General features: G+C 37.9%; 2 protein-coding genes across 2 annotated transcripts in view; one reads left to right on the forward strand and one right to left on the reverse strand.

The window, feature by feature from the left end:
• Window positions 1-20,453, reverse strand: part of LOC135223612 (phospholipid-transporting ATPase ID-like) — a gene marked incomplete in the record, with an annotated part of 252,267 nt that overhangs the window by 75,400 nt on the left and 156,414 nt on the right.
• On the forward strand, window positions 6,504-20,272 carry LOC135223613 (phospholipid-transporting ATPase ID-like). The gene is made up of 5 exons (XM_064262221.1): window positions 6,504-6,711; window positions 7,009-7,077; window positions 12,767-12,869; window positions 12,974-13,110; window positions 20,027-20,272. The coding sequence occupies exons 1-5, from the start codon at window positions 6,586-6,588 to the stop codon at window positions 20,255-20,257; spliced, it is 666 nt and encodes a 221-aa protein (XP_064118291.1). The 5' UTR covers window positions 6,504-6,585; the 3' UTR covers window positions 20,258-20,272.

A 20,453-nucleotide genomic window follows, 5' to 3' on the forward strand; every position in this document is an offset into this window, starting at 1 on the left:
CAGATGCTCACCTGGTGCCATTTTGCCAGATGCAAATAGATAACTTTACTCGAAGCGATTTTCGACCATTTGCTGAAGTCAGGGAAGTGTTTGTGATGTGTTTTCAGAAACTAGAAGGATTGGTCAATACAATGCTATACAAAACTCAAAACCAAAAAAAAGTGGTAAATACCCTCCACTGCAACTAATCTGCCTCATATAGAAATTACATTTTTATAATAAATTTAAGTTTTTATATACTTACCAAGTAATTACAGAATCAGAGCCCTCCCTCATCCCCCTCTCATGGATGTAGAGCAGAAATGAATTGAGCTCATCAGCAGCATTGTACCTATCCTTACCCTTAAGTGGGCGAGACTTAACTACATTTATACAATAATGTGTTACAGAGAATTTAAAATTCTAAAAGCTGCCATGTTAGGGGTAGAATATAGCTAAGTACTAATTACTCGGTAAGTATATAGTATAAAACTTAATTTTATTATAAGAATATCGTTTTCCCAGGTAAGAAATCCATTCACTGATTACAGGTTTTTCATGTCATTGCAGTGTGGATTGTAGAAAGACTTGTATATACATACTAGTTTATCTCATTCATTTAAAGGCTACACTGATTTCAATTCAGGTAGTGACTGGTCTTCCTTATGACCATTGTTTGTGAATGATTTAGGTATCTTGGGTTCTTTGGATAGTAAGCACTAACTACTTGGGAGCAGTAAACTAGTTAGTTTTTTTAGGAACCAATATCCATTTAAAAAAAAATTTTTTTTTACTAATGTTAGGGGTTTCATTTTTCAGAAACCAGTATCCCGTATTCAGTTTTTACTATTTTTGTAAGGTTTGTATTTTCTTTCTTTATGCCCAGTTTTTAGTTTTTTTTCTGCATCATAACCTGTTCACACACGATGCGTTTGCAGATGTGGATACATATCCATACTGTATGACAGCCAAAGAAAAACCATTGCAGATTTCAGTAGTTGAGTGAAGGGTATATTCCCACTCAACCTCCATTCATGGCCAGTTACCTACCTTATTACTAAGGTTGACTGTCCCATTTCGAAAAATCCCCATAGTGCAACAATGAGGTCTACTTCCTGTTACATCTTTTAAACTTTTACTTGAATTTCTGTTTCAGCGTTGAATCAACTTGTTGGTCCCAGTGCTTGGCCTTTGGCCTAAATTCTATATTAAATTTAATTCAATCATTTGAAAAAAATCTACTTTAAGTTATGATTTTCTCTTTATATCTACACATTGTTTTAGTCTTTATATTCAAGTGTTATAACATTGTGTTTTGGTGTCTTACTGTATGTTAGTGCAGTTTTTGTAAAGTTTGACTTTTGGAATTTTTTCATCCTTGTATCTTTCATTTCCTCATCTTGATGTTACACAGACATTGCTGTGTAGGGTAAATGGTTTGTCTGGTAAACCTTATGTGTATGTCATGTTTTGACATGTATGTTATCAGCTGTACAGTAGTTGTTGGAGATCTTGTGTGCCCTACTTGTATTTGTGGTTGCCTACCCATAGAAAATTTTATCTTGCCAAAAATATTCATGTATAAGTAATGGGAAGCCCTCAAAGCCACTGATTACCTCCCTCCTTAATGAGTTTCAGTGTGCATTGACTGTCTTGGAGTTAATGTCATCCTATAGCCTCTTTACTGAGCTTAATTGTTTCTGCATTCCTGAAACTGTTCCATTCATCCATGATGGTAGAGTCAGGGATGAGATCATGGGCAGCATAAATCCACTTGAATGTTAGCATGTTGTAAGCTGCCTTAATTCTCTTGATGAGGATGAAAGTAGGGATGTAGCAAAGTTGCATTATGAACCAGAATATCACTTCCATATATTTGACACCAAAGAAGATTTAGGTGACCAGAATCATTGTCAGTTATGAGGAGGCTCTTGGATGCTAGCACCTTTTTTTTACAGAATATTTCATCACTTGAGGAAGAGGCACCAGTGGAATGATTCCCAGGACAAGATAACCATCACCCAAATATTTTAGTTGTCTTGGTAGAAATGGCAGACAATTTTAAGAGCCCTCAGATTGTTTCCTTAGCAGACAGGACCAGGCTTAATCATTGGACTTGCTGCACTACTGCAAAATGCCAGAGGAAGACTTTGAATCTTAGGGCCTGCTTGAAATTTTTATGGACGTAGGTACAACTGGACATCTTCCAGAGCATGATGATTGCATCATGATTGACGATTTCATTTGAAAATTATACCCCAGCAATTGATGGTAATTGTCTTATGATTTAAAAAGTCTTTTTTCCAACCCAGAATATGCGAGGGGCAGCTAGAGGTGGGCAGTTAACTTTAAGACTTCAGGTTTGTTAGCTATGAAAAATACAAATTGATTAAAAATTTGTCTTTTGTTCATATTTGGAACAAACCTTTGGTCTTAACAATAGGATAGACTTATACTTAGAGGGAGGTACAAGTACCCTGAACAGGCTAGGGGTTCAGCCCACCTGACCACCCTTCCTAGAGGATTGAGTTCTAAAGAAGAAGGTCTAAGCCTGTGAGAGAATAGATAAGTGAGCATCTAAAAACTCACCCTCCTAGGATTAAACACAATGAGACATGTCCAGATTCATTGCATGTGTGAAAGGTAAAGAGACCTCTGTTCAAGCAATATACCATGTAGGCCAAAAGGGGTTGTTACCATTCCTCCCTTCTCCAGTCAGTGAGAGGAGTAAGTGCTACCGAGAAGCAGATTTGTCTATTGTATAGGAACAAACCAAATTACTGCAACTGTATGACTGCCACACTCACCTGTATCAGACCAGTTCCAGCTTATGACATGTCTTATGCTTCAACCCGCCCGTAGGAAGAAGAAAGTTAAAAAGAGAAAGGAGGAGACCAGCCATCTCGCTCATTCTCTCTTCCACACAATCATCTTGGGTAAGATATAAACTGTCCTGCTGGGGACACTGGATGAGCTACACATCTTATTGGGCAGCCACTACCAGACCCAAGGAAAAGGTGTCCAAGGACCTGTCCTTCAGGAAAAGGAAGTGAATGTGCGAATGTGGTCTGAACCAGTATTCAAAGTCCTATGAACAGACAAGTTCTTAATTGCCAGAGAGAATCTCATTCCTCTGATGTCATTTGCTCTGGCCTGCACAGACTGTAACAGAACTATAAGTATAAGGTGACGAGTATGCCTGCTTAATCACCTCACACAGCCAGAATGAAATGTAGTTCATGGAAACTTCCATTCTGAACCAGCTGGTGCTAACAAAAATCTATAACACCTAGGTCTTAGGGGATGAGTCCTTTTTAGATAGCAGCGCAAAGCTCAGACAGGACAAATTAAAAACTGCAGATCACTGTCCACAAACTCATTCAGGGAGGAACTTGAAAATGAGCCAAATCTGCCATCTTGAACCCCAAGGCAGCCCTGTAGCCCCTGACAGTTGAGATGGAAAGACCTTTCTTGTTTCTGAGAAAGATTAGCAAATCTGCTACCCACTGACTGGAGTTCTGAGTAGGGAGAAACCCTGTCAACAACCCCACCCAAAGTAGATGGCTCACTGATGAAGACCTGAGATAGTTGGACACTGGCCCGCTGCTTTGCGAGAAAAGCCTCTCACTCTCAAGAGATACTGGACAGTCTCCAGCCGTGAACCAATAAAGATCGTACCGACTGGTGGAACCTTTCCACATGAGGCTGGCAAAGGAGGTTGTGCCATGGGGGTATTTCTCTCGGAACTATTGACAGAAGATACAGAAGGTCTGGGAACAACTCTGCCTGTAGCCACAAGGCACCACCAAGGTCATCCTGAGATTCCTGGAACTCATTACATATACTCTGTTCAGGACCTGACATATCAGACAGAATGGTGGGAAGGCGTACACCTCGAGATTGTCCCAAGGATGCTGTAGAGTATTCTCTGCCAGAGAAAGAGGCCCACTTCCTGTTGGAATGAGTGGCAAAGAGGTCTAACATGGATCTTCCCCAAAGGTGAAACAGCCTATCTGCTACATCCTGAGGCAGAGACCACTCCACACCTAGAACTTTACTCCGACAAATTAGCTTGTCGGCCACTACTTTCCTCCTGCCTGGATTGTATATGGCCATGATCTCTACAGAGTTGTCGATCACCCACTGGTGCATCTTGACTGTTAATGAGTGGAGCTGGCGGCAGAAAGTTGTCTTCTCCAACGAACAATTCTGGGACCATGAATAGAAGAGCTCTAGCTTCCGTTGCAGAGAAGAGGTTTAACATAGGTCTTTTCAAGCAGGTAGAAGAGCTAATAGGATACCCCAAGGGGATGTCCTTTGACAAAATACTGACATTGAAAATGATGAAAAGGTCTTCTTTCGTCTCCTACAGCAACTGTAGGGTCTCCCCAGGACATGTACACGTGAAGAATAGCGAAGAATATACCAAGAAAATCCATTGCCAAAGGAAGTGGAAGAGAGATTGGCAGTGCCGATCCAAACTATACCATCAAAAGAAGCCATGACGTCACAAGCCTATTCGTGACATCACACAGCAGACTACTCTTACAGAGAGAGAGAGACAACAATGCATATAAGTGCGGAAAAACATTCTAACAAAACTGTACTGTAGTTATATTTCATGACAAAAGGGAGTACCAAGTCAAACATCATTGGGTGACGAAACATCAGAGGGAGACAATATCCTCACATCGGAAAAGCCGTCTGTAAGGTTGGTATCCCCACATGACAACACAGTATTGTCAGCAAGCAAGAAGGGCTCCCATGACAGCAAGGAACACACCGCCAACAGAACTGACTGGGTTCCAAACTCTCTCTCTTTACAGCACCAATGAGCAAACCAAAATTAATGAAGTGACATCTCTGTCAGAGGGAAGCAAAGCAGAGGGGCTCCCAGATTCCTTGCTTAAAAAAAAAAACAATCTTTTGATTGTTTCTTAAACCAGTTTCCAGCTGGCATTAGAAGATTATTCTATTGTTAAGACTAAAGGTTTGTTAGCTATGAAAAATACAAATTGATTAAAAATTGTTGTTTCAGGCTGTAATAGCTTTCCAGCCATCACTTATTACATTTAAGCTCCTCCCTCTTACTGATCTCAACCCACACACTAGTATTCATAGCCAGCCCAGTTGTGTGCCTTCTCCAGTAGTTTAACATAATTGTCATTAGGCCATGCATGCACATTGTTGTGAGCCTTAAGAGACCATTTTCACCTCTGTAACACTCCCAAAAATATTTTTCTTCTCTTATGCTATACTGAGAAAACTAGGTTTTAGGAGGAATTTTCCATTGAAAAAGTGTGTGCATATTGCACAATAATTGGCAGAAAGAAGTAAGATTCCTGGCCTAAATTTTACTGTGGGGAGAGATTGGTTCCATTGAATCATGTTGAAGGTTGTATCACCCAGAGTGTGCACTGTACATAGGTAAAGGAAGAATGAGATAAATGACCTATTGGAGGCAGTATAAGCCTACAGGATGTGCTGTCAAATTACTTCATTTGCGTAAGTTCAGTGCAGTGCTCAGTACACTTGTTATTTTTTATAGATTTGCTAGCATGTTTTCATATTCACTTGTAAATCTCACTAGGTTGAGGGCTATGTATAGTAGCAATAATAGCAAGCATATTTTTTAAATAATGGATAAAATAGTAATTTATGGTGAAGAATAGCTGTTATAGCCTGAAAATTTAATTACTGCAAGTAGCCACCTTAATGGAGCATGAATATAAAAATGCTTTGTAGTCTGTTAAACTACAGTACAATTATTAATTACTGTTGTAACAGAATGATTCTACTCAAGAGTTATGAAATAACTCTTTTCCACATTTACAAGTCAATATAGGATTTGCACATTGAATACGAGTCCTTTTTCAGGAATTTACAATACATACTGTAGTTTAATATATTATAGTTTAAAAGAGTACAAGACATTTTTGTATTCCATGGTGGCTACTTGCTCTATTCAAATTTCCAAGCTACAAAAGTTATTTTTAATATAAAAATTACTTTTGTAGTTTGGAAATTTGAATAGAGCAAGTAGCCACCATGGAATAACTTTTGTAGTTTGGAAATTTGAATAGAGCAAGTAGCCACCATGGAATAACTTTTGTAGTTTGGAAATTTGAATAGAGCAAGTAGCCACCATGGAATACAAAAATGTCTTGTACTCTTTTAAACTATAATATATTAAACTACAGTATGTATTGTAAATTCCTGAAAAAGGACTAGTATTCAATGTGCAAATCCTATATTGACTTGTAAATGTGGAAAAGAATTTGCATGGCTTCTTCTTGTCTTTTAAAGATTACAGTTCCCAAAATAATGTAGAATTAGGCATCAGCAAGATCATTTGTTAAGCATATAAAAGGCTGTTTGAAATTTGTGCTTACAAACAAGGTGGTTACTTATGCTGGAATTTTAAAATTCATGATAAGATTTTATATATTTTTTCAAAATAAATTAGAAGTGAGATACCTACTTTGGAATGCAAATATAAAGGAATTTTCCTGAATGTTATTAAGTTTTCTTGTGTTTCAGGCAAAAGGAGTACAAGAAGTATATGAACTACTATGCATTCTTGACTTTAATAATGTTCGCAAGCGTATGTCAGTTATACTAAAAAAGGATGGGAAAATAAGGCTATTTTGCAAAGGAGCTGATTCAATTATTTATGAAAGATTAAAAGAAGGACAAGATAGCTTGAAATATCACACTCAGGAGCACTTAGATGTAAGTAATGTCCTATATTTTTCTCACATTGCAGTACCTGTGCAACCTTTCTGTTTCATTCAGGAGACTGGAAGCAGACCTGATAGATTATTAATGAATTAAGCTTTGTGAATAGTTTTACTTATATTACATTTATTGCAACTCCCGTTTATTTAATTAAAATTAATAATTTCACATGTGGGAAGTCAGTCCCTCTTTTGATGATAAATGTTCATTGATCACCATGAGTAAGAATAGCACAGAATGTCAATTTAAAAAATTAATATTTTGTTTCTCTAATAATTCTGCTTGTTACAGAGGTTTGCTGGTGATGGCCTAAGGACATTATGCCTTGCCTATAAAGATTTGGATGAGGAGTATTTTTTGGTAAGTGAAGAACGAACAGTTGCATACTTTTTACTTATATTTGAATATGGTTGCTTTTAAAGGTATATATATTTTCATAGTCTGAATGCCTGCTTTTTAAGAAAATCTGAGAAATCCAATTTTTTACTCTGTACATTAAAAAATTTACACCTTGTGCAAACATGCTGAAACTGACTTAGAGGGGGCACACAGGACTGCAAACAGAAAATGTAAAAAAGTCATAGAAAACACTAGCTTACTTCAAGGATTGAATGTAAACATAACTTTGTCCACAAATTGATTATTATTTCTTTATGGTATATCAGAAGATATGATAAAGGAGCACTAGTTGGCTCCATGGCACTCTTAAAACTGACTCTGTACAATAGCAACAACAATGTGCCAACAAATTTGCAAGCAAGAGTACTTAAAGTGAGGATCCAGTACTTATGATTATCAACACTGAGTAACACTATGCAGTGGAGCACTGTAAGCTAGCCTTTGCTCTGGCTTATATCCTAGGCTCCAACTCAAGATTGGCACTGGCAAAGTACGTTGAGTGGTTCTGTTGAACTACTGGAGAAGGCACACAACTGGGCTGGTCGTGGACATGCAAAGTAGTCAGAGCTGATACACAAGTCCAAGGACAAGTTAAAATAAGTAAAATGCAACAGTATACGAATTCATTGAATTCTATATTATGATAATGAAATGCTTGTAGCAGGTTGGTAGCGTAATTGAAGAACACTTGTCTCAGAACAATTTCACAATTATTTTATGCTCACACAGGTCTTTGATGGAGTCAGGAATATTAAGGAATGGGAATAGGAGAAAACAGTTGAAACAGGGAATGAGTGCTAGGAATAGGTGGTGAAGGGCCAACAGAACAAATTCGAATTTCAGTTGCCTTAGTCTGTGGACAGGATGGATGTAGCCAGGGCCAGGGCATCGGCGGAAGGATGTGGGTCGCTTGTAGGCTTCAACAAAGGACAGACCGATGCTTCTCTTCCAGCAGTGTCATATAGGGTTCTAAGATGGGCTCACAGCAGTGTTCAAAGTGGACGTCAGGGCAGAGTCGAGCTGCAGGAATAGCAGGTTCAAGGAGAGACTAGCTGGGTCAGTGTCAAGACAAAAGTTAGAGATAGCGGCGGGCCGAGTCGTAGGGTGTGACACCGCTTCCAGACAGTATGGTACTGTGTCAGGTTAGAGTATACTGCAGGGCATACTACCCCGGGAACTGGCTACGGCAAAGCGCAGTTTGGTAGGCCAGGTCAGGACATATTTATACCATTTAAAATAAGAGCTGGTCATATCTGGTACAGGCTGGAGTGATTCTTCTCATGTCCTTTCATCTCCACTGCCAATCCTTGTTAATTTCCTGAAAGAGGTCATTTGACACTGGCAGAGAGGAGTGGAAAATGGGGTACAATTGAGGCTATTGTGGGTCAAGAGGTTTAGGACGACCGTTGGTCATGCAGGTGTGTGTGGGCAGAGTAGCGGAGGCAGAAGGGTTTTGACAGTGAGGGAAAGAGGTCAGGTAGTAAGGACAAAGAGGTCAGGTAGTGAGGGAAAGAGGTCAGGTAGAAGGCAACAAGGGACAGGTCACTGAGACATGTGAACTTTCATGAGTTGGAGGGTGACCAGCTGCTAATGGCTTCTTGTAAAATTAGACTGGGGACTGAAGTACAAAGGATTATAATAGAAAATGGGCTTCTTCATATTCTCTTAAGTGTAAGTGACCCTTCTAGGGATTTGGCATATGGCTGTTATTGACGTCTTGATGTAAATACATTTTTCGGAACAGCGGCGGACAAGAACGAACAAGAAAAAACACCCTCTTTGATAACACAGAGGGGAGTTACAAAACCTGCCTTAATATATTTTCATATACATGTTAAACATAGAAGCATTAACATTTATAAAATCGGCACATCGATCGCTAATTTTTTCACTTTTTTTCAACTATACTTTCGGTAAGAACGGTTGGCGGCGGCTCACAAGATGAACATGGAAAAAACATCCTCTTTGATACTGGAGGGCAGTTTTTAATTAATATTTTTTATGATAGCCGTAAAACCAATTCGCCGCTAAGCAATCGCGCCGTAACTGGGGGATATTCCTTTTGTGGTGATCTTTGACCCTGTAAATTGTCTGTCGGGTGTGTTTAATTGACGTACGATATGTTGACTACAAAAAGTTTTTTTTAATATTCACGGAAAAATAGTTAAGGCCTAGTTTGCGAACAATTTTAAATCACGCACCTCGAGGGATGCTGGGAGTTCACGGATCAAGCTGTTGTTTTTAAAAGGCATCAGCGACACATCTCAGAAATTCTTTCGTCACTTTGTCGTAATTTTTGCACCATTTTATATTAGCCATTACATAGAGTTTTATATATGAAAATGTGTGCAATTTCATGTAGAATACAACTAAAAACAACCCATGGTTGTAGCTTTTATCAGTTTTGAAATATTTTCATATAAATCACGATAAGTGCCAAAATTTCAACCTTCGGTCAACTTTGACTCTACCAAAATGGTAGAAAAACGCAATTGTAAGCTAAAACTCTTACATTCTAAAAATGTTCAATCATTTACCTTCATTTTGCAACAAATTGGAAGTCTCTAGCACAATATTTTGATTTATGGTGAATTTTTGAAAAAAAAATTTTCCTTATGTCCGCGCGGTAACTCTGCCAAAATCTCAGAAATTCTTTCGTCAGTTTGTCATAATGTTTCCACCGTTTTATATTAGCCATTACATAAAGTTTTATATATGAAAATGTGTGCAATTTCATATAGAATACAACAAATAACAACCCATGGTTGTAGCTTTTATCAGTTTTAAAATATATTTATATAAATCACGATAAGTGCCAAAATTTCAACCTTTGGTCAACTTTGACTCGACCAAAGTGGTCGAAAAACACAATTGTAAGCTAAAACTCTTACATTTTAGTAATACTCAATCATTTACCTTCATTTTACAACAAATTGGAACACTCTAGCACAATATTTCGATTTATGGTGAATTTTTAAAAAACACTTTTTCCTTACGTCCGCGCTCGGTAACTCTGCCGAAAATCTCAGAAATTTGTTCGTCAGTTTGTCGTGATGTTTGCACCGTTTTATGTTAGCCAGTGCATAAAGTGTTATATATGAAAATGTGAGCAATTTTATGTAGAATACAACGAAAAACAACCCATGATTGTAGCTTTTATCAGTTATGAAATATTTTCATATAAGTCACAATAAGTGTCAAAATTTCAACCTTTGGTCAACTTTGACTCGACTGAAATGGTCGAAAAACACAATTGTAAGCTAAAACTCTTACATTCGAGTAATATTCAATCATTTACCTTTATTTTGCAACAAATTGGAAGTCTCTAGCACAATATTTGGATTTATGGTGAATTTTTGAAAAAAAACTTTTTCCTTATATCCGCGTGGTAACTGCCGAAAAAATCAGAAATTCTTTTGTCAGTTTGTCGTAATGTTTGCACCGTTTTATATTAGCCATTGCTTAAAGTTTTATATATGAAAATGTGTACAATTTCATGTAGAATACAACAAAAACAACCCATGATTGTAGCTTTTATCAGTTATGAAATATTTTCATATAAATCACGATAAGTTCCAAAATTACCTTTGGTCAAATTTGACTTGACCGAAATGGTCAAAAAACACAATTGAAAGCTAAAACTCTTACATTATAGTAATATTCAATCATTTACCTTCAGTTTGCAACAAACTGGAAAACTCTAGCACAATATTTCGATTTATGGTGAATTTTTGAAAAACACTTTTTTTTCTTTACGTCCGCGCTCGGTAACTCTAACGAAAATCTCAGAAATTCTTTCGTCAGTTTGTCATAATGTTTGCACCGTTTTATATTAGCGGTTACGTAAAGTTTTATATATGAAAATGTATGCAATTTCTTGTAGAATACAACTAAAGACAACCCATGGTTATAGCTGCTAACAGTTTTGAAATATTTTCATATAAACCACGATAAGTGCCAAAATTTCAACCTTTGGTCAACTTTGACTCAACAAAAATGGTCGAAAACTGCCATTGTAAGCTAAAACACTTACAGTCTAGTAATATTCAATCAATTACCTTCATTTTGCAACAAACGGGAAGTCTCTAGCACAATATTTTGATTTATGGTGAATTTTTGAGAAAAAAAACTTTTTTACATCCGCACATTATGAATTCATGTATCATTTTGTGATAATATTTTCTTTGTGTTGCTTTGATCATTTTACAATTTGTTATATACCAAAATCATCGCAATTTAGTGTACAAGACAACGAAAAAAATTAACTCATTAGCTTTAACAGTTTTGCTTACAGCACGATTTGTATACAATTATATATGAAATTTTTTTTTGCGCTGTCATATATTCCAATATTTATAGTATATGATAATGATATTTTTTTAATTTCTGACAGTTGCATACTAAACATCAGGCAATGACAAAAAAAAAAATAGCCAAAAATGAACTCCTAATCTTAAAAACTAACCGTGTTGTGATTTTTTAAAAAATACTTTTTTCTGCTTTGGCGCTAACTCCCGAACGCTGCCGGCTCGGTGTTTAAGGGTTAATAGCGTGGCCTGTCTTCAGCCAATGGTCTGCAATGCCATTATTCGTTAAGCCTCGATATGGCATATTTGTGCTGAGAGCATTTCCCCTTTAGATCTTTGCCCTACTTAAATTTTATTACTTACATGCTTTACAAGGAATACTGTATACAATATTGTTTGAATTTGATGGGCTATTCTTAAGTAGTTTATTTCTCAAATTATTATTATATTTAATACTAAGTTAATATCAATAGTTTTTGAAATGGGTACTGCAGAAATGAAATTAGGATGAAATGGTACAGTTCTTTGTTAATGTGCACTGGTTGGATTGTAATATACTCTTTTTACTTTATTTCAACAAAATTCCAAAAAATATGGAGGGTAACATAATGAATACCCTATTTTATTGATAATTTTAAACTCATCTTCCAAAAATTTAGGGCTACAAATTATTAGAGCTCTAAGATACACACTGGAAAATGTTGACACCTGAATTTGTTTAGAGGAGTTAGGAACCTGGATGCTGTCTGTATATAGTGAGGTGGCTGAATCTGTGTACATAAACTATGTTAATAGAATCAGTTAGGTAGGTAGCTACGTATTTATATTTCTAATTTGTAAATTTCTATATTTGTTTGATTGCAATTTGGTGATTATTATATAAAATATTTCTCTGTTTATAATAGGTATAAAAATTACTTTTACAGAACATACAGGCTATTGTAATTGATGGGATGACCACTCTATTTAAACTGCCCCCATTATCCCGTTTTACAAATTAAAAGCAGGCATTGCAGAAGGCATTTTAAATAGTAGTGACTCCTACATTCTCTAATTTTACTTTTACTTTCTTTGTTAGTCTATCCCACTATAAACTGATAAGCTGTGATGATTACAAATGGTGAAGAAGCTTGGGGTACTCTTTAAAGCTTCCAGTTCTGACTGACTACCTTGTCCAAATCCAGGGGGGCCACATGTTTCACGATTTACTTGATTACTGTGTGCTGTATTTGGTTGATTATAGTGTTCTTTAATAAGCTTATTTTTAATTTCTTGTTTTTTTACCTATAATTGTGTATTTTATCACATATCTTAATGTATAAATATGTATTTTACCTCCAAAGGATTGGAAGGGGCGACATCATGAAGCTGCAGTTTCCTTGGAAAGACGAGAAGAAAAATTAGATGAAATATACGAAGAAATAGAAAAGAACCTTATTCTTTTAGGTATGTATCTCTTTGTTCCTAATGATCACAATTGATCGCTGATGTAAATAATGTTATATGTATGAAATTGAGTAGCCCTTTTAATACAAGTTGTTTCATTGTAGGAGCTACAGCTATTGAAGATAAGCTCCAAGATGGTGTACCTCAGACCATTGCTAATTTAGCAGTTGCTGGAATGAAGATCTGGGTGCTCACTGGTGATAAACAAGAAACTGCCATCAATATTGGTTATTCTTGCCAGGTAATATCAGAAACTGATCTCTGTGTCAAACTCTAGGTAAGCCTTGGAAATAACATTAGGTATGAATGGGTTCCAGACTCATCAGAGTTAGTATATAATGCTGAATTTTGTTCTTCAGTATAACGTACAGTAATGTATATCTGCTGTTCTGCATATTTTAAAGTTTCTGATAAACTGTATGAATAGATAAAGCCACCATTATGTGTGTGTTTATTGAGGTTAAAATATTACTGAAATTAATAAAGCAAGTTTACTTATTTAGAAATGCCCTTCACTTTAATTACGTTTCTTATATACTATTCAGTATTGTGTAAATTATCAAATGGTTGTAGTATACTTAATAAACAATATCAATAAAACACTGGAACTGCCTTTGAAAATGATGCATATTTATAGTGAATGTATGATCTAAATCATAATCTCATAAGGTTGACAGAATCATATATTGTACAAGGGCTAAAAAATCCACTAATTATGATCTGCCTTATTCCTTTTGAAATGAACCCTGACTCTGTTTTTGCCTAGCTTATAGTTCATATTCCATACCTACATACAGCTTCACATTCTTGTGTGCTAACTCCCATGTGGAAGAGCAAGGGGAAAGGAGGAAGGCACAAATGACTATAATTACGTAATAGGTTTATATAAAAATCTGTTTTATTGTAGGAATATTGTTTTGTTGTACAAAACTCATGATTCATAATTATCCTGAATCATAATTTAAGAAGAAGAACAAAGCAGAAGAGCCCTGAAGAGATTAGAATACCCAGATGCAAGAAGTTCAGTTTCCTTAGAAGACAAACATTGCAGTGACATTGTAAATTTGTGTAGCTTCTATAAGTAATAGAACAAACAAAAGATATAACTCTGGATAGTACATGTGTCAGTCACTTGAGGCATAAAGGAGAGCATTTCAAGAAAAACACCTGTGTGTGTGTGTGTGTGTGTGTGTGTGTGTGTGTGTGTGTGTGATGAGGGATGAAGTGATGCAGAGGAGAAGGATGAATGACTAAGATCCCTTGACTTCAGCACATGACTCGCCATGGCAATCAGACTTTGCAAGAGCACCACAAGATCAGGTAGAAGCTTGTTAAGAAACCTCTCCAAGGCCAAATGACTGCTGTAGGAAAGACAGAAAACATCAAAGAAGAGATGGACACATGAACTTTGAGGATGTTAATCCAAGAATCAGTTGAAGCTGAAACACAAGACAGGTCTTGAGAGAGCCTGATTCTCAACTTAACCCTTAAAAGCCAGGCTAAAAAAAAACATATGCAGCACCCCGGGTCAGGGAAACTTTAAGGTTGGCCAGTTTAAAGAACAAACTAGAATGGAAAGAGGAAACTATGAAAATGCACATGGTGAAAGAAAAAAATCCTGAAAAATTCTTCCTACCTTCCACAAGAAGTCGAAAAAGACTATTTACAGCCCCTTTGTGGGGCCTCTTTTACAAGACAATCATAAATTTTACCAAGTTATACGTACATGTTTTGTCTAATTAATAATTTTATGTTTTGTAACATTGTAATTACAGCTCATACACTATCAAAAGAGATAAGAACCAAAATCAGGAATAAATTCTGAGTACAGTAGTGCCTCAGGATACAAAATTAATCCGTTCGAAAGCGGCCTTCGTAACCTGATTTTTTCGTATCTTGAACCACATTTTACATGTAAATTACCTAATTCGTTCCAAGCCCTACAAAAACACCCCAGTAAATTTTATAATAAAGCTAAATTGACCGATAAACAATGAAATACAACAATTTTGACCATTCAATACCTAATTTAAACTACATATACTACTAATATGTACTACATACCTGTAAATAAAGTGTATCAGTGTACATGGTACAAGAAATACATATGTAGTAAAATGTGGAACCTTACCTTTCAAGTGAGGCGATCTCCGAAAGTGGTGACAGAGGAGGAAGGCAAATGGCAGAAAACATGAACACTTAACTTTACAAAACACATTAAAACATGGCAGAAAACATTAACACTAAACTTTACGAAACGCATTAACAAATGGCAGAAAACATTAACACTTAACTTTACAAAAAACTTAAAATTAAATTTTTTTTTCTTGATTTTTACATTTTTTTACTTTTTATACTTTACGTTTTTTACAAAATTTTCAATATCTTCACCACTTTCAACTTTCTATTTTTTCGTATCACTTGGATCTTCCTGTTTGCTTACTCCTACTAAAGGCCTCTTTAAAAAATAACTATCCAAGGAAGATTGCTTCTGCCTGCTTTTCACAATGTTCCTGAAACGACTCAGGCAAATGTCATCGAACTGCGCAAGCATACGACCTGTGCAAGTCTTTTCGGGGTGTCTCTTTTCTACAAATGATTGTACTTTATGAAAAGCAGCTAGAGCATCCTTAATTTCTGTTGTTGTCATAGGGTCCTCCTCCTCCTCCTCGCCGCTGCTAGAGAACTCTTCTTGAACGACGTTATGTTGCATTGCCTCCAACTCCTTCTAGTCATCCGTCATAAGCTCCTCTTGGTCTCCTCAAGAAGGTCATTGATGTCGTCCTCGTCGACAACCAGCCCCATGGACTTGCCGAGAGCAACGATCTTGTCAAGATCTGGTTGTGAAACAGTTTCAGGATCATCAACTGTTTCTGAATCTGCATCAGCTTCGCCCATGTCGAATCCCTTGAAGTCTTGGGTGGATACAGCATCAGGCTAGAGTTTCCTCAATGAAGAATTCAAGGTTCGCCTCGAAACCTCCTGCCAAGCTTGATCGATGAGTCGGATGCATATCACGATATTGAAATGCTCCTTCCAAAATTCACGCAAGGTGAGGTTTGTGGTATCGGTAATGTCGAAACATCTCTTGAAAAGATGTTTTTTCATACAGCTTCTTGAAGTTCGATATCACTTGCTGGTCCATGAGCTGGAGGAGAGGGGTGGTATTAGGCGGAAGATAAAGAACCTTGATGAAAGAATACTCCGCTAGGATATCTTCCTCGAGGCCAGGAGGGTGAGCAGGGGCATTGTCCAACATCAGCAGACATTTCAGAGGGAGGCGTTTCTCTTCCAAGAATTTCTTCACTTTCGGGCCGAAACACAGATTCACCCACTCGGTGAATAAAAGTCTCGTTACCCAGGCTTTCGCATTAGCCCTCCACATCACTGGAAGCTTCTCCTTTAGCACTTTGTGGGCCTTGAAGGCTCGAGGAGTCTCCGAATGATAGACAAGTAGGGGTTTGACTTTACAATCCCCACTGGTGTTGGATCATAGTGTGAGCGTAAGCCTGTCTTTCATAGGCTTATGCCCGGGTAGCTTCTTCTCTTCCTCCGTGATGTACATCCGACGAGGCATTTTTTTCCAAAAAAGGGCAGTCTCGTCACAGTTTGAAGACTTGCTGAGAACTGTAGCCTTCGTTGATCGTCATCTCATCGAACGTCTTAATAAAGGCTTCGGCCGCTTTGGTATCCGAGCTGGCAGCCTCCCCATGCTGCACCACCGAATGGATGCCAGTCCGTTTCAGGAATTTTTCAAACCACCCCTGAGAAGCCTTGAAGTCTAGAGTTGGCGTCGATGTCCCTTCTCCTCTGTCGTCTTCGGCCTGGGCAATCAAATCGCTGAAAATAGGGCTGGCCTTGTGGCAGATTGCCGTCTCAGTTATCGTACGCCAGCGATTTCTTTGTCTTTTATCCATACAAGAAGCAGCCTCTCCATTTCATCATGCACGTGGCTCTCTTGTTGGACACAAAATAGTCATGCCTTGGTTGGAAGGTGCAGCTGCTTTGATGGCTTCCTTCTGCTTAAGGATGGTTCCTATCGTCGACAGATTTCAGCCATATTCCTTAGCGATCACACTCAACCACATGCCAGCCTCATACTTCTTGATTATCTCCATCTTTGTCTCCATTGAAAGCATCCTCTTCTTTCTGTTAACTTCAGCAACTTTCTTGGGACCCATGGCTATACGTAATTTTAAGTTAACAATTAAGTTCTCACACAACACGATAAAGTACAAAGCGAAATCACTAACCCGAATTTACAGTAACAAACGAAATCGTATATGAGAACAAACGAATTCCAAGTGCGTACGATAACACTGGTGCGAAGAAGTGGCCAAACGACGCCTTTACGTAGAGCATGATGGGATAGATGCAATGGTCTTGTGGGGTGTTGTCTGCTGCTCTCCTGAGCAGTGGGAAGGGGGAAGGTCTCCTGTGTGATGTTCATACTGGGCTTCTCCCTCCCAATATGCAGCACTTCTATGATTCGCAAACGACGTAGATCGGGTGCTTGGTCGATAACCTCAAAGTTACCGACGATGTTGCAGCTGCGGATTCTTTTATTATGTGCAGTCCTTGCATGATAAAATATCGTTCCTTCCTGCGCACGACAGGAGATCTTCTTGGAGAGGCGCATTGACGTCATCCCGATGTAAGTTCCGAGGCATCCTCGGATTAGCACGTATATCTGTAGATGACGTTCGTCCTCTTCAAAGGATCCTGCGACAGTGCCTGGTTATTCTTTATAATAAGGCTGCATGTGTTATTAGTCTTATAGAATATGATCAATAGGATCAAGTTGATCTGTTTGCTATTGTTGGTCGGGGAAACGTGATTCTTGATTATTTCCCATAGGGCTCGCTCATCTTCTTTATATCGCCGATGGAAGGTTCCCTTGTAGAAAAAATTAATTTTCTGCTGGGGGTCTGGGCAGGCTTCCTGTAGGTACCATTTCTCCACTCTTCCAAAAGATGTTCTGGATATTGCAGTTGGTGTGTCTGTTGTTTACCCGGACCTGGGCTGCACGTTCCATCTCCTTGTGGATGTTTGTCCATGTTGAACAATGGGAGAGAGCTCTCCTTACATAGGTGCTGATGGTGGTGTCCTTATAACTTTCAGGGCATTCACTCTCGCCGTTCAGACACATTCCCAGGTTCGTAGGCTTTGTGTAGACCCTTGTGGCGAATGTACCCTCCTTCTGTTCAACCAGGATGTCCAGGAAGGGAAGACGGCCATCATGGCTATGTTCAATGGTAAAACGTAGACAGCTGTGGGTATGGAAGGCTTGTCGTATTTCCTCGATCTCCTCCATCGTTCCTGCTTGGATGAAGGTGTCATCTATATATCTTACGTATATAGAATGCTTCCTAATGCTCCGAAAGACACCCTCTTCCATTATGCCCATATAAAAGTTCGCAAACAGGACCCCGATTGGGGATCCCATCGCTACACCATCGATTTGTAAGTACATATGGCCATGCTGGGTTAATGAGGGGACCTTCTTGGTGCATATTTTCCAGCTGAGAGCGAAGGGCATGCTCAGGGATATTCAGTGTGTCGGTGGATGGGTCCCTGTTAACACGTTCAAGGATCATTTCGATGGTTTCATCTACAGGAATGTTGGTAAACAGCAACTCTACATCCATCAATGCAATACTGCCTCCAGGGGGCGCAGATCTTAAGTCTTGCAGGAACTCTGCAGACAACTTCAAACTGTGTGTGCTGGGGATGTAGGGGTTGAGAATAGAATAAAGTTGTTTTGCAAGGTGGTATGTGGGTGCTGGTATTTGGCTAAAGATAGGTCTTCAAGAGTTTCCTTGCTTGTGAGTTTTCACATTACCGTAGATGTACCCGAGGTTGTAATCTCCAGAAATACTAGGTAGGTGTAAGGCGTTTGTGGCTGCGTTGATAGTTTCTATGATCCTATTGGCTTCGCGTTTAACGTCATCTACAGGGTTCTTGGTAATGCGTTGAAATTTAGCGGTATCAGAGAGGATCTCTTTGATTTTTTGTCTATATTTGGTTGTCTTGATAAGTATTAGGGCTGCGGTCTTGTCGGCTCTCCTGATGGTGATTTCTTTGTTTTCTCTCAAACTTTTAGCAGCATTCCACAGATGGCAATCGACAATGTCACTTTTATAAATTCCTCAGTCTGTAGGATGTGGGATGCTGCTAAAAGTTTGAGAGAAAATGAAGAAAAACACGTTTTTCAGCATTGCCATGGTAACAAACTGGTTTTCTCACCTCCTTATGCCCTGTAGTGAACCCTCCCAGCAGCCACAGCTCACTAAACCGGTTTTCTCAACTCCTCGTAGCGCCTACACCTAAACTGCTCAGAAACTTACAGTGTGCCACAAGCGCTGTATTTTTGGAACATCCACTATAACCTGGAACAGATTTTTTGATGAATATATTTGAGAAGCACTGTAAGGTTAGGCTGCTGCAAGCCGGAGCCACCATAACCTGGGAATTACCTGTATTAATAAATTTTTGCTAGTCTGAACATCTGTTAATTAACTGTAGCCAGGCAATATAAATGAAATCTTTGATCCATGGTAATTAAGGACCACAGCAGCTTCTTGCAAGTACAACACCTTTTAATCAAAATTACGCAGGCCTCCATGTGAAAAAGTACAGTATATAAGAGTTCTGTAGGCAACAAGATCTGTCAGAGTTCCATTTACATGTTACTACATATCTTACTGCATCTCTAGTGGGATGAAGTGATCTGGAGACTCATTCTCATAAGTACAACACATTATTTGTAATTAGAGTCAGACTTGCACCTTTGAAACATACTATAAGTCTATTATAGGTACTGGAACTAATAGCTTACTATATACCATCTTTAATTAAATGCAAGGGTTGTAGAGTGAAATAATCAATTTGTATCTATTATTTTTCATAAATATGTTATTTTAATGAAATTGTGCTCCATATTTATTAATTTGTATCTCATCAAGGCAATAAGTGAATTATTAGGTATTAAAACAGATATCTCTTTCAGTGACAGGGATGAACACAACTTGGAGTAATTCAAGAATTTATTTGTGAAAGAAAATGTGTTTGGCTAATCATGCTTTTTGGACAAGAAATTTGGCTAAGTTATACTATAAATGGAATATGAAATGATTTTTAATTTTTTCTGTTTACAGCTTTTAACAGATGACATGTTAGAGGTTTTCATTATTGATGCACACAATGCATCTGATGTTGAAGATCAGCTCCGAAAATACCGTGAAGAAATTCGCAATATAACAGCCACCAAACAGCCCCAGACTAATCTGTCTGTGGTCACTTTCAGGTATGTTTACTATTTATTGGTGTTTAAGAGTAATTTATTCTGGTATGTACTGTATTCATGTGTATCCTTGTGTCTGTCTTAATCTGACATATAGTTTCTTCTTTATGAACCACTGCAGAAGTAGACCCTACTTACCTATTGTATGGAATGGGACAAACTTTTAAGCAGAAATTGTTAAAACAAAGAAAATGTAACTTAACTGACAGTATTTTAGATATTGGTATGAATTAATTAATAAATAAGGGTCTTAGTAAGAATTAATGGCCTCAGCTCTCCAG

This window comes from Macrobrachium nipponense, chromosome 10, assembly GCF_015104395.2.
Source record: "Macrobrachium nipponense isolate FS-2020 chromosome 10, ASM1510439v2, whole genome shotgun sequence".
NCBI lineage: Eukaryota > Metazoa > Arthropoda > Malacostraca > Decapoda > Palaemonidae > Macrobrachium > Macrobrachium nipponense.